This window comes from Nelusetta ayraudi, unplaced genomic scaffold, assembly GCF_046127955.1.
Source record: "Nelusetta ayraudi isolate G7.1 ecotype Tasmania unplaced genomic scaffold, CSIRO-AGI_Nayr_v1 ptg000004l, whole genome shotgun sequence".
In the NCBI taxonomy this organism is placed as follows: Eukaryota; Metazoa; Chordata; class Actinopteri; order Tetraodontiformes; family Monacanthidae; genus Nelusetta; species Nelusetta ayraudi.
This window is the reverse complement of record NW_027466054.1, coordinates 3,244,374-3,257,541: the sequence shown is the minus strand read 5'-3', so window position 1 is coordinate 3,257,541 and position 13,168 is coordinate 3,244,374. Positions and strand designations below refer to the sequence as shown.

Genomic DNA, 13,168 nt, shown 5'->3' with positions numbered 1-13,168 from the left:
TAGTAACTCTGTTGGTTTACCAACAGTAAATCAATAAGGCCGTGAGAGCTTGGAAAAACATTGCACTGAGTCACCCTGTGTGATTCATTTAACGGAGAAATAACGAGCGCTGATTGCATCGAAATGAGGAAGGAACGCCTCTGGCTGAGGTATTTCAGGAAGGAAGCGTAGATCCTCCTCTGCGCTCAGCGACGTCACTCTAATCACCACGCAGCCCTTTACAAGCGCCAACCTCTCCCATGACCTGATGCCATGACAGCAGATCGGTTGTGTCGTTTCACTGGTAGGTGGTCTCCTATTTGACCAAGCGTGTGAAAATGTGTCAGGGAAATGTAATCTTGTCGCTCGCCACTAGAGGAAGCACTTTGAAAAAAAGAAAATCCCGAAGCCTGCCCCTTGAGGCAATTGTCCTATTTATTTGATAAAATAGAGTTGAGACAAATATTAGCTTTACTCAGAAGAGTAGTTTATTTTTGCTCAGTGAGTGTCAACGCTCTGAAAGCTCAACATTACATTTTATCATGAAAATAATAAATATCAAATACTTAAAAAGTCACAAATAAATATCTAGGCTACAATTAGATTAGTTTCTGATAAAGAATATCTGTCTTTGCTATCACAGAATATAGATGATGTGTAAAATATACACAGTCACTTTTATGTGCATGTGTGGCTAAGTGCACGTTACTTCCAAAGTGATGAAAACGTGACGATGAAGTTCACCAATAGTTCAACTGCGCAGTGAACACATATAAAAATTGTTGGCATCTGAGAGTCTGTTGGCCATTTCGTGGCAAAGAACCACAGCAGGTTGTCTATATAAGTTCAATTTTAGTATCTAAATTATTCATAGTAAAATTCCTCTGTGTGGTGCCAGTGTGAAACACTGAATGTAAAAACAGCAAACGCTCACATTTAATGAGCATAAAGTGTCGAGTAGTGTTAGAGTTATGGCACGGAGCTGCGTAATCATTTTGACTCACCATGACTGATTCAACTATAATATGAACTATATTTCATTTCTATGTATTTTTCTGGCTGACACAGTTCTAGAATAAATACAGCACATAATGTTCACAGACAAAATCAGCTGCAAAAAAACATTTAACATGGATCTAAAAAGTTTGGCACACTGACTCCTCTGGTGTGGAACGTACAATAAGTTTTTTTTTGTCTATGAAATGTATCAAATGTTAAAATTCCCTAAAGTTCACTAAACTAATCAACATTAATACTTTATCTTTGCATGTATGTTAAAAATAGAATATAGCGAGGGTAAAACAAAGCAGAAAGAGAAAGAAAGAAGAACAGCACTTCATATTAAAAATATCATCAGGTCTATGGACAGATGTCAGCTTTTGTTTTACCTGAACCTCCTTTGAACACTGAAGCCTTTGACTGACAACACTTTGGCCGTTCAGCTCTAGCTGTGAGCAACAAGGTCAGTGGGCTTCCTGGAGAGAAACCAAACCTTCATTGGTTCCTTCTTGCCTTTCATGGTGACGGGGCCCCGGTATTCTAAATTAAACTGCGGGTCAGCGTTCTCAGCAGACTGCAAACACCTGAAATACAGCATTAAAACGCACCAAGTAGAACAACTCGTCTTCACTAATTCAAGCGTAAAAAATACACACATTCCACTCTTTTTAAAAATGAATTGACCCATCTAACCCATCCATACCAGCTGATATGAAATAAGACAAGATGTGCACTTACCGGTAGGTATATTCAGACACGTTTATTTTCCCTTTTTCACCAGTAGTTTCTGTGCGACTTGTCAGGTTGACAGTATTTCCAAACAGGCAATATCTTGGCATCCTCTGACCTATCACCCCAGTGACCACTTCTCCAGTGTGGATCCCGATTGTAATCTAAGAGGAAAATATATCAAGTTTGAGTTTTTCTAGCAGCAAATTACATCCAAATTTATCAGTTACAGCAATAGAAAAACGTTTGTTTTTCTTTTAAACAAGTCTTTCAAATCATTCATTCAAGTTTTTTGCACTCTTGTACATCTTTGTTGCTATCTATCTATCTATCTATCTATCTATCTATCTACTGTATCCATCTCTGTATATAAACAGCACTCGAATCCAAATGTTAAGACAAGCTAATGGTTTGGACCACACAACCAGAGAGATAACAAATAATACTTTGCCAACTGCCCGCCTTATTCTCAAGTTCTTCTATCCCGCCACTGAAAAAGGTGTTAATATTAAGATATTTTGTGCGTGGGGTGGGTTAGAAGCGTAGCATCAAGGCAAATACATTCTTATTTATTTATTTATTTTTCAGTTTTATGGATTTGCAATTAACTGACACTTGATAAATTAGCCCGAGGCGATCTGCAGACTAATATTTACGCTTGAACTTTGTAGGAACCTCGGCGCTTGTTGCCTCCAGCGCACGAACAAGCTGCGAGTGTCTGAGACAAATGGGGGGGGTCTATTTTTAGCAACGGGATCGTGAGATGATTTGAGTCTGTTTCTGCTACTAAAATGGACTCTTCTTCAGCTGGTGCCATGTCTAACAAAATAAACAGCCTTTTGTTAACCAGACATGATTTTCCAAAGCAGAGTCATTGATACAATAACAATGTCCAGCAGCCAGTTAAACAAAAGTCTGCTGTTTTTTATCCAACATTTCCCCGCTTATTACTTCAGGGAGGAAATATGTCCAGATGCGCCGATTAGTCTAAAATCAATCAGCAAAAAGCCTTCGGGGTGCCCGCTTTGGCCATATTAGGCCGAATGACAGCAGCATTCATCGGCCGCTGAAGGCTCTGGCCTGCTGCTTCGTGTTTGAGGCGCAGTTACAAGGAAAAAAAAAAAAGAATTAAGATTTTAATGATTTTTGTGCCAAAATAACAGATGCGTTACTGAAATATATATTTATATATATATATGTATAATATTTAAATAAATGAGGAAAATGTCACCAAAAACAAATTGCGGACGCGTACAGTGTTTAGGGTGCGAGTGGGCAGGAGGGGGTTGAGAAATACTGCAGCTTGGCATTCACAAGCACACGATGCATCTGCCAATGGAGAGAAAGTCATCTTGGTATTTTTACGGCCCACTAATATTAGTTTACGCCTTTAAATTAATTGTCACTAATACAGAAACGCACACCTCATTGTTTTATTGCATTACAACCACGACGTCTCTTCTTATCTGCCCGATTTGGAAGCATCTTCAGCCGCTGTGCTGTCCTGCACTCAGCGGGAAATTAGACTTTCTTTGGAAACCAACAGTTTGTTCTCATGAAAATGATTGAACATCAGACATAAAAACAAATAATTTTTGATAATAATAAAAAAATTAATAATAGTAGTAATGGTATGGGTTTATAAGGTGCTTTTCAAGGCACCCAAATCTCTCGCACGCGAACCGTCACTCATTGCACGCCAGTTCCATCGCGTCACTTATCCAACCTGCACTGGTTCGTCATCCACTTTGACCTGGCCGGCGATCTCCAGCATGTCGACGGCGAGGTGGCAGATGGACTTGGCGTGGTGCGTGCACGGCTCGGGAAGGCCGCTCACCGTCATGTACTTATCGCCCACAGTTTCCACCTGTGTTAACAAAGGAGTGGAAATAAATCAATCAACAAATAAATAACATTTCACGACCCATGAATCCTTAGAATTTAGTTCTGGTTCACAGAAAATCCTCCGTTCCTGCTGTGCTTCAAAGCGGATATTTTTTCCCCATTATTCCGCAGCACCACTAAAAATAAACAGAATCACCCTGAAGTAAACATTTAAACACTTTCGTCAGCTCGGAGGCATTCGGGAGGGCCCCCGACGAGCTTCGTCCAAAAAACCTGCGGGACCACCTAGTTATAGAGCTTGTAGAATAAATATTACTTCTTTTGGTGACCCAGTGCCTGCAGCCTGATCTCCTGGAAGTGCCAGGGGTCTGTTTGACTTCTTAAAGTGCATTCTTGTCTGAAAGCCTGGAGTGTAAATCTGCCGGGGCGAGGGCCTGTAAAAGTGGTGGTGCAGGGGCCTCTGTTAAAAACTGCACCATGTTTACAAGTCAGGGCCGGCTCCTGATGACGAAAACCTCCACTGATGGGGACGCTTCCTTTCCGACTAAAATGCCCCTCAGTTGCGTAACGGTGCTCAGCGGACGTGGTCAAAGGCTTTACTGGTGCGCGGGAGCCACAGAAACTTCCTGAATTTATATTTCCCCACTAAATCGCCGCACGATATTCCTGTAGCTCGATTGTAAAATGTACACACAAAAGTCATCCGGCTTCCGACCTTGTATACATAAGGGTTGTTCCGGGAGTCCGTCAGGATGTCGAAACGCGTGTAAACGTCGTTGAGCAGGTTGACGATCTTGATGGCGCCCTCGGCCGAGGCGTGCTTGCTGCAGAAGGCGTTGAAGCCGACGATGCCGCTGAAGAGGATGCTGACGTTGTCGTAGCGCTTGGCCGGCACGGGCCGCTTGTGGCGCAGCTCGTTGGCCACCGACGGCGGCAGGACGGAGTAGAGCAACCTGAGAGGGGAAGGAAGAGGAGGAGGAGGAGGAGGAGGATGGAGGGATGGAAGGAGGAAGGGTGGATGGACATTTTTAACAGCAGCAGCAGAGTAATGGAGCGCGGCTGCCAGACTGAAGTCCACCATTTGGACGAGCGGCTTTTTATTTGCTCACCCGCCACCTTTTGGTCATTTCTGCTCTCGTTTGGGAGGACGGACGGTGTTTCTATGGCAACGAGGCCGGATCGCGGCTGCCTGTTAAAAGCGAAATACTTTGTGCGAGCTATCATTTGAGAGCGCATGACACCCCGAGGAGACGGCGGTTGTCACGCCGACACTCCGTACGTGGAAATTGACTATTAGTCTGTCACAACAACGCCGCGCATTTCGGCTCCTTGTTGTTATCGGCTCTCTCTGCTTTCCGGTTCCCTTTTTTTTCTCTCTCCCATAAAGCAACGCAGCAGCGGCTTCCTTAAATATTTAGAGAGAAGCCGTAAAAATTCTGATCAACCCTCGGAGCGTGACGTGCTCTCAGACGAGGGAATTGTGAGGATAATAATAATGAGGCTGCCATCCGGCTGCAGCGAGCAGGTTGTTTTACTGCAGGTAGAAAAGACACAGAGATTAGGCCGACAGAGTCCAATCCTGCCCAGTCCGCCGCGACACCGCAGATCAAACTGAGACCACCGATGCGTTCAGACGCTCAGCGGTCCTGATGTCTCAGAGAGCCCAGAGTGCAGCACCGACAGCCGTCTGTGGCGTCTGAATCCGTCTCTCACCTCCTGTAGATCTCTGACCACGAGCTGCGTAGATTTGTTCATGGGTTTGTGTGTTCTGCGAATCTGTGAACTGATAACCAGAATAAATTCTATTTTGATTCTCGAATAAATTCTATAATATTGCTACATTTATATATCAGAATGTTATATTCTGATTCTATAATGAATTCTGTAACTGATAACTAGAATAAATTCTAGGGGTTCAAGTCAGCATTTTGCAATTTTCAACAGTTTCTAAAATATAAGTAATCATTGTTTGATATCAATAAAGCAGCGCAGTGAGGCCAAACACTTACAGCCTCTTTTGCCACAATGTCAACCGAATTTCAAAGGGACTTAACTCGCCTTTGTTGAAGAATATAATCAGCAGAAAACAAAATGTCATGTTCTGTATTCATTATATATATCATTACACAACTTCCTGCATTCTTTAAAATGTCTCTGGTAAAAGTGCCTTGAAGTATTTGACCTACTGCTACTCCAAAGATGGAAAGGATGGTGAAGCAGTTACACAGGCTCATAAACACAGTGTGCAAGACTTCACTTCACTTCAAGAAAGCAAGTTGCTTTCTTGTACCTGTTAACGGGGGGGGGGATTCCAGCTGCCGCCCAACTTTAAAATTCAGAAACAAGCTCACCTGTCCGTCTTCTTCTTCTCGTCCTCCAGCGCTCTGAGCGTGTGCTGCAGACGGTCGGTCAGGATCTCCAGCTCCTGGGTCAGCTTGTACTCCTCGCGAAACTGCTCGCCCAGCAGCACCAGGTCCCGCGTGGCGTCGTGCAGGGGGATGTCGCTCAGGTAGAGACCCCGACGCGTCAGATCGTCCAGGTTCATGACGCTGGAACGCAGACGCATTGAAACACAAGGTTAGATACTTCAACTTTTTTTCTATTAAAAACACCTGAGCACAATGTAAGGATGAGTCAGATTTGAGTCTGTGGGTAGAGAAACAGTGGGGCACAAATGTGGGGCGCTGCTGCCCTGAGCCTCCGCGCTGCAGTGAGGTTGGAATTCTTTTCCATTTTGCTCAGAGATTTACGCTGCGCTTAGAGCGTCTGAAAAATCAGTTTGCAGAAAAATGACATCACGGGTTGAAGAAAATGTGGCCATTCGTTATGACAAAAAAAACCAAAAAATGTTTTCAGCAGCAAGTCCAGGTGATCTTGACCTTGAAAGAGGAGTGGAATCAATCATCCGGGTTTCAGGCCCTCAAAATGATGTTCATACCGACCTTCATAGCTCACTTCAGCCAAGATGGAGGCTACACACACACACACACACACACACACACACACACACACACACACACAGCAGAATGATGAAACAGACACGCTCTCCGCTAATGGCCGTGACATCATCAAGTGTAAAAGCGGTGACATCACTCGCCTCCGGACAGGTCGGAGCCGGTTGTCTCTTGGAATAGAAAATGCCCCTCCTGTGTGGTGATGTCACCCTCTGTCTTGAGGAGAAACCTCCCCGCCGGGATGAACAAGATCAAGGACGCTTCTACCCGCAGCAGCGAGACCACCTGCTGTCACCTGAGATGACAGCTTACATGTCTCTGTTTTTATTGTGTCAACGGTAATATGGCAACCCTGCGATGACATATTGCATGTCCTCGTTGTTCTGTGATGTCTAAATATGACTGAATGTTTCATTTTATCGTTATTTATTTGGGACTCTGGATGGAATCTAGCGTCAAGCTAACTCCGGTATATTTACATGTTTCCAGTACTCTGTATTGCTAACGCGTCCATGAATGTACACTGTCCAGTCTACTGAAGCAATAAACTGAAACTGAAACCTTCTTCTCCCCTGCCAAGCGAACCTCCATGTGTGAGGGCGAAGCTCTCTTGAACCCGCACGGCCGGCGTTCTGCCTGGGTTCCAGAGGCCGGCTGGGGTGGGAGGTGGGGGGCGGGGTGGGCACGGGTGGCTAATAGAGGTCGCTGTTACTATTTTTAGATCTCTTGGCATTCTCTCCGTGCGTACCTTTGATTTTTTTTTGATTTTAGAAAAAAAAAAAAAAGAAAACATGAAAGCGTGGCACATCTTACAAACAGCGACCTGGCAGTGCAAGTGTTGTCAGCGCGAAGAGCGTGGCAGGCAACAAGAGGAGCAGCGCACGTAAAAATAACAGCATAAAAAAAATCTACATATTTCAGTTTTCTTTTTTAAGAACGGTGCAGAAGAGGCTCAGGATTTTTTTTTTTTTTTAGAGTGTAGCTTTTTTTTTGTTTGGCGCTGCAGGTTTTACCTGGGCGAGCAGAGGAAGAGGATGTTCTCAGCCTCGGGCAGGTAAATCATCTGTCCTTTCAGCCTCAGACAGCTGATCTCCACCCCCGTCAGCTCGTCCTCATTCTCTATGGTCTCCACGTTCAGCAGGCCCTCCTGTCGGGGAGCACATCACGTGCGTGAGGCACGGCTCGCGCATGAATATTTCATGTCACGTTCTTCTTCTAAATATGCTTCAAAAAGCGGGAAGCAGCTCGGCGCACACGCTTTATTTTGGTCTCCGCAGACCCCCAGGCATGTGAAATCTGCTCTCCTCCTTTGTCCCGTCAGCCCCGGAGGGAGCGGTGAGCAGCGGCGGCAGTCCCGCACTTGGCCGTCATTCAGTGCCGTTACCCCCCCCCCCCTTCCCCCCTCCACCCACCCACCCAGTCAAACCCAAGATGCTGAGTGCCAAACATGGAGGCAGTGGCTCCCGTGTTTACAGTCTTTGGTACTGAACCCACGACCTCTCAGCCACTCTAGCACTAACATAGGAGGGCTATTGATGTTAAACACCCAGGATGACTTTGAAAATGATGCTGGGTCTTTAAGCAAATACAGTGTTTTTATTGTTTCTGTTTTCCATAAATAGCCTCATTTGTAACACCACACAATTTATACTGATCAATGCGCACAAGTCAAGTTAAAAGAGACACTGTGCACTGTGCACTACAGACAATTTGTTTTGAGCACTTTGCTCCATGCGTAACCTGCAACTGGCAGTCCTTATCGCTCCCATTCATTTTTTCATAAATGCAGAGCTCTAAAAATTCTGCATGTAACCCATTTCATCCTTATTAGCAGTGCTAATGAAACCCACAGGCAGTTTGTAGGCAGCTGCGAAAATAAACTGAGCTCTGAACATACAGGACTATAATAAGCAACAACAATCAATTCCTGTTTGGATCAAAAAAATGAAGTGTGTTCACATGTTTCCGGTTGTTTTTTAATTGACTTCAAAAATGTGTGTGTGTGTGTGTGTGTGTGTGTGTGTGTGTGTGTGTGTGTGTGTGTGTGTGTGTGCGTGCTTGTTCATAGTGCTAGCTGCTGTCGCTACCTTGCTCCGCAGGACGAAGACCGTGTTGATGTGGGAGAGGATGCCGTGAAAACTGAAGTCAATGTGGGGACGAACCAAGGAAAAAACTGAAGGCAGGATGCAGGTTCCAGGCTGGAGCTGCAGAGAAAACAACGCACTGATCAGTTGCTACATTTTGAATAGCGCCCCTGATCCACAGCATTGGATCGTACGAGTCTTTCTGACTTTCTTGATAGATCCACACCTGAGGCAGGACTCGATAAATGGCGTTGCCGCACTGCGTGAGCATCAGGTCTTTGTCGAACATGAGGTGGAAGGGGAAGGCCTTGCAGAAGGTGTAGGGGCTGATCCGGGTCTCCTGCGTGCCGTTCTCCTCGAAGCCGTCCAGGTCCTCGTAGAAGGCCTCCTCCTCCGAGTCCTTCTCCTCAATCAGGAACTTGATGTGGTCGCACTCCTCGCTTTTGGGCTGGATCATCTGCATCGGATGAAGTTGGTCAAAGCAGCAGCTGTGTTACTTCAGTGTGAGTCGCTTCAGGCTTTTCACCGAGCAAGAATGTGTTTCAGCTCATAAAGTTTTGTCTACCGGGCAAGAATGGCGTCTGACTTGATGGTAAAACTACGGGAATCTCGTTGAGAAGTGCTCATTGCTCATGCACTCATCGGGGAAGGTGCAGGTTTAGGGGGCACAGACAATATTGGGTGGGATTATGGGTATAAGGCTTGCTCATGTCAAACTGCTGCCTTTGCACCCTGTTGCCACAGCAACCGTGGCTAATATCGTCAAGCACTTTCTTTTTTTTTTTTTTTTTTGTATTACACAACCACACAATTGCCTGAGAATATTATCCGGCTTGTACGATATAATTGGGTTTGGTAGAACATTACACCTGCACTTGTAGCAAAGGGTGAGAGGGAAGATAACACGCACATTGAGGGTTACAAATTGTGGACTATGGGTTTGTAAGGCTGTGGATGAACCATAAATTGTCACAATGGTCTATACAAATTTCTATTCAACTTTAAATTCATATCCCACAAGGCCAATGAACTTTAGGGGTAAAAAAAACTCCATTGAGAAATATTGATCGCTCCTCGAGACGTATCGTCTAATATATGTGTCTCCAAACTCCCCCACAGCTTGACAGTGAAGTTGAAATAAAACAGTCCAAGAAAAAAAAAAAAAAAAAGTACTCCTTGAAAGACTCCCAAGCTAGAGCGTCTTTAACTTGGATCTAAAAATATCTTCTGAGTCACAGACGTTAGCCAAAAAGCACAGCGCTGAATAACAGTCGTTAAGGTGCAGCACTCTTCCTGTTTGGATCGTTTGGTACTTTCTCATATATTATCTCAACATTAGGATCTCTTTGATTATATTCCTAAAACACAAGTGCATTGACTCTGGTTCAAAACATTGCTTTATTCTTAATTGAGCGTCAATTAGCGTAACAAAAATGAAAAAAGTCTATTTAGTATTTTTGCAAATTTTGTCATTTTGCTAATATTCCTAAAATACAGGTGCACTCAGTCTGATTCAAATCGTTGCAGTGAGTCTTATTTAAAAATAATATTTACTAAACTAATCTTTGTTGTGTTTGAGGGATAAAAGAACGGAAACCAAACCTTCATCTCTATTTCAGTGCCGTGGATTTGCTGGGCCACCGTTTTGATGATGCCAATCACAATGTCTTGGAGGCCTTCTCTCTCCGAGTAGTAGTGAAGTATTAGGTTGTTTCCTTTCTCCGCGTCTGTGCAGCGGAATGAGGGGGCTCTCATCCCGGGATAGATGGTACCCAGGTGGTCATGTAGGGCATCCAAATTCTGAAAGTTTAGATTAAGGATGAAATATGCATCACTGATTCGGGTTGATGAAATTCAAAGTGACATTAGAGCTGCGACGGTGCTCTATATTTATGAGACCATAGTGACATGCCTAAGGTCTTTCTAAATGAGGAAGAAGAGGAGGAGCTCCTCGCAGAATGGAACAAAACAACAACTACAGTGAAACAAGACAATCAGTAGTAAAAGAGTTAATGACTTATTAACACAGGCCACAAAATGAAATAGACTGCATCTGTTGGTCTGTTAGTGTTTTATGAGTTCAGAAGCACCTGAACATGAACAACAGGAAAATCTACAACAGCACGACTCTGTACTTAGTACTGGCATGCATTTCTGAGACAAAGGAAGAGAGAAGGAGCTCACCTGCAAGAATTCACGGACATTCGATCCCAACACTCGCAGGATCGTGTCATATCCCGACTCTTGACAAAATTCAAAAAACATCTTCCCAAACAACTGCAAGATGTCTCCTGCCTCAATTTCTGTAACACAGACACTCGGAAATCACTTATTTGTTGTTTTTCTATTTGTTTGTTTTACGTGAAGTTCAGCTTTTTCCATCACGCAGGGCAGACAACATGATTTATTCTGCTCATTGAGAGGGGAGGGTGATGTCACTTACTAAGAACTTTACTGGCGGCGGCAACGAGATCGTATGTTTTGGCATCTTCGTATATGATTCTAACCAGGAACTGACCCTCGATATCAAGCTGAGCCTCCCTCCTGAAAAACAAAGTCAAGTCATCACTCACGAGCTTCTGAAAGATGTAACACCAGGAGTAGGACGCCATCGTGGGCAGCAGGGGGGGTTTTCTCCGCTGACAGAAATACTTCAGTAACAACTGTTGGGTCTTATTTACGCAGTCAGTATAAGCTGTCTTGATTTATATCACGGCAACACACAGTGGCAGGGGAAAGTTTCCATTGTGCTCTTAAGTGAGTTTAAAACAGTGCGTAAAAATCCTGCACAGGGTCTTTTGGGGGAAATTGTGCTTCCCCACTTTGCAAAAAGAAATGATACCGGACGACTTAATGAGGCACTCATTACGAGAATTTAACTATGAAAACAGAAATGATTTAGAGACCTGAGAGGCGGCTGCTCTTTTATCGGTGAGCACGCCAGCTGAAACAACATACCACACCAACAAAGTTCATTTCTAAATTATTCACCTCTTCAAAGCCTGGAATCAGACCAACATGATAAATAGTGCGATGATTAACAGAGGCACATCTAGCAGATAGAGGAAGATGCTGCGATGAGCTGCGATCTTGGGAAGGTGAGGGACAAGCGCAGGGAGAGCATTTCCACAAGACAGCTGCTTTTTTCTTTTTTTTCTTTTTTTTTTTTTACTGAACTGCTTTTTGTAGGCAGGGTCAAGTCCCGGCCAGTTGAGACAACACATGAAAAATAAGCGCTGACCAAGCCAAACATTTTAGCATGCTGAAAAAATGACATGTTAAGATTATAAAGGAAGTCTGAATCTTCCATTTATTATGTCCTGTGCGTTTGCGTGCGTCTTCGTTTGACTATAAACGTCTTTTAAAGTACAGTCTGCCGCTGGGGGAAACTAAATATTACATTGTGACACAGTGGAAAGAAGGAACTGAGGTTGTGTCCTTAGATGTCGCAAATAAATAGTATTTCAGAAGAGGATTCATTGTTTCCAGGGCATAAATGTAGTGGGAAAGTCACTGCTTTTCCAATAAAAGTCTAGTGGCCCTATTAATTATTTATGATTTATCAATGGAGGAACCCCCCCCCCCCTCCCCCAAATGAACCAACCTTCTTTTGTTTGTTTGCAAAGATATTTTATTCATAAAATGCAATGCAAATTGTTTAGAGTTTTTTTTATTTATCTATTTACATCTGAACTGGCTGTGTTTGGATTTCTATTTTCAAACTTATTAGAAAATCATAAAACTTTTCAAACATCAACGGCAAACAACGCTGTATTCAGCAAGCAACTGGAAACCGGCCTGGGGTATCATTTGCAAATACATCAGCCATCTGAATGTGTGTTATGTGAACGGATTAACCATTAAGATTAAGCAAACGCAGCCACCAGCTGGAAACACACTGGATACACACACAGTGACAGTGAGCGCTGACAGTGAGCATGGCCGCGCAGTGGTACAGTCTACTTACTGTACCTCAGTGTGGGACACAAATGTCGCTCCCTATCAGCGTGAAGCCGTGAAGGCAGCAGTAAACGGAGAAATGGACAGTAGAACTCACTTGATGTCTTCCCACACTTCCGGTCCGTAATTCCTTAGGACGAGGAGCTCCAAGGCGTGATTCACAAAGCCGTACTGTTCGTTTGTGTAGGAGAGGAAAAGAGCGACGTTGATGCAAACACAATTTTCGAGAATGCATGATTTGCGCCGAAGGACGTACAGAACGTTACCGAGGACACATAGGACTGAACGCACAAAAATATATATTTGCTCTAAATCCAGGACATGCATGTGCGTATTTATTCACCTGTTAATTTACGCAGAATTGTATAACGGCTAGCGGTCTCCAAACAGGAAATGTCAAATGCAAATATGCGAGTCGCGTGACAAATATGGCAATTAAAACACGATGCGAATTTGCACGTACTTACCATGATGACTTTCCCCCCTCTTTATATCTTTTTGTAAGCATAAAACAAGCAATGTGACAGCGCAGTCATCGTTCGGTAAAGATGCTGAACGTCTCCGCGTCCGCCCCCCTCTCTTTCCCACTATGAGTGACCGACATTCAGTGTGTCCAAT

The 13,168-nt window shown here is 44.0% G+C and overlaps 1 protein-coding gene across 1 annotated transcript; it reads right to left on the bottom strand.

Annotated features, from left to right (window-relative positions):
- Positions 1 to 444: 444 nt before the first annotated feature.
- Positions 445 to 13,156, bottom strand: gucy1b1 (guanylate cyclase 1 soluble subunit beta 1). Its single transcript, XM_076044616.1, has 13 exons — positions 13,018 to 13,156; positions 12,648 to 12,721; positions 11,034 to 11,134; positions 10,775 to 10,893; positions 10,193 to 10,390; positions 8,817 to 9,047; positions 8,594 to 8,710; positions 7,520 to 7,653; positions 5,904 to 6,101; positions 4,268 to 4,505; positions 3,434 to 3,574; positions 1,717 to 1,871; positions 445 to 1,562 (listed from the first exon to the last, which is right to left on the bottom strand). The coding sequence occupies exons 1-13, from the start codon at positions 13,018 to 13,020 to the stop codon at positions 1,424 to 1,426; spliced, it is 1,848 nt and encodes a 615-aa protein (XP_075900731.1). The 5' UTR covers positions 13,021 to 13,156; the 3' UTR covers positions 445 to 1,423.
- Between the last annotated feature and the right edge of the window lie 12 nt (positions 13,157 to 13,168).

Excerpts from the sequence above, each read along its gene's own strand:
- gucy1b1 (XM_076044616.1), bottom strand. Across the intron at positions 8,711-8,816 it reads TTTATCGAGTCCTGCCTCAG|CTCCAGCCTGGAACCTGCAT; the intron begins GTGTGGATCTAT and ends TTTTCTCTGCAG. Across the intron at positions 7,654-8,593 it reads TCTTCGTCCTGCGGAGCAAG|GAGGGCCTGCTGAACGTGGA; the intron begins GTAGCGACAGCA and ends GCTCCCCGACAG.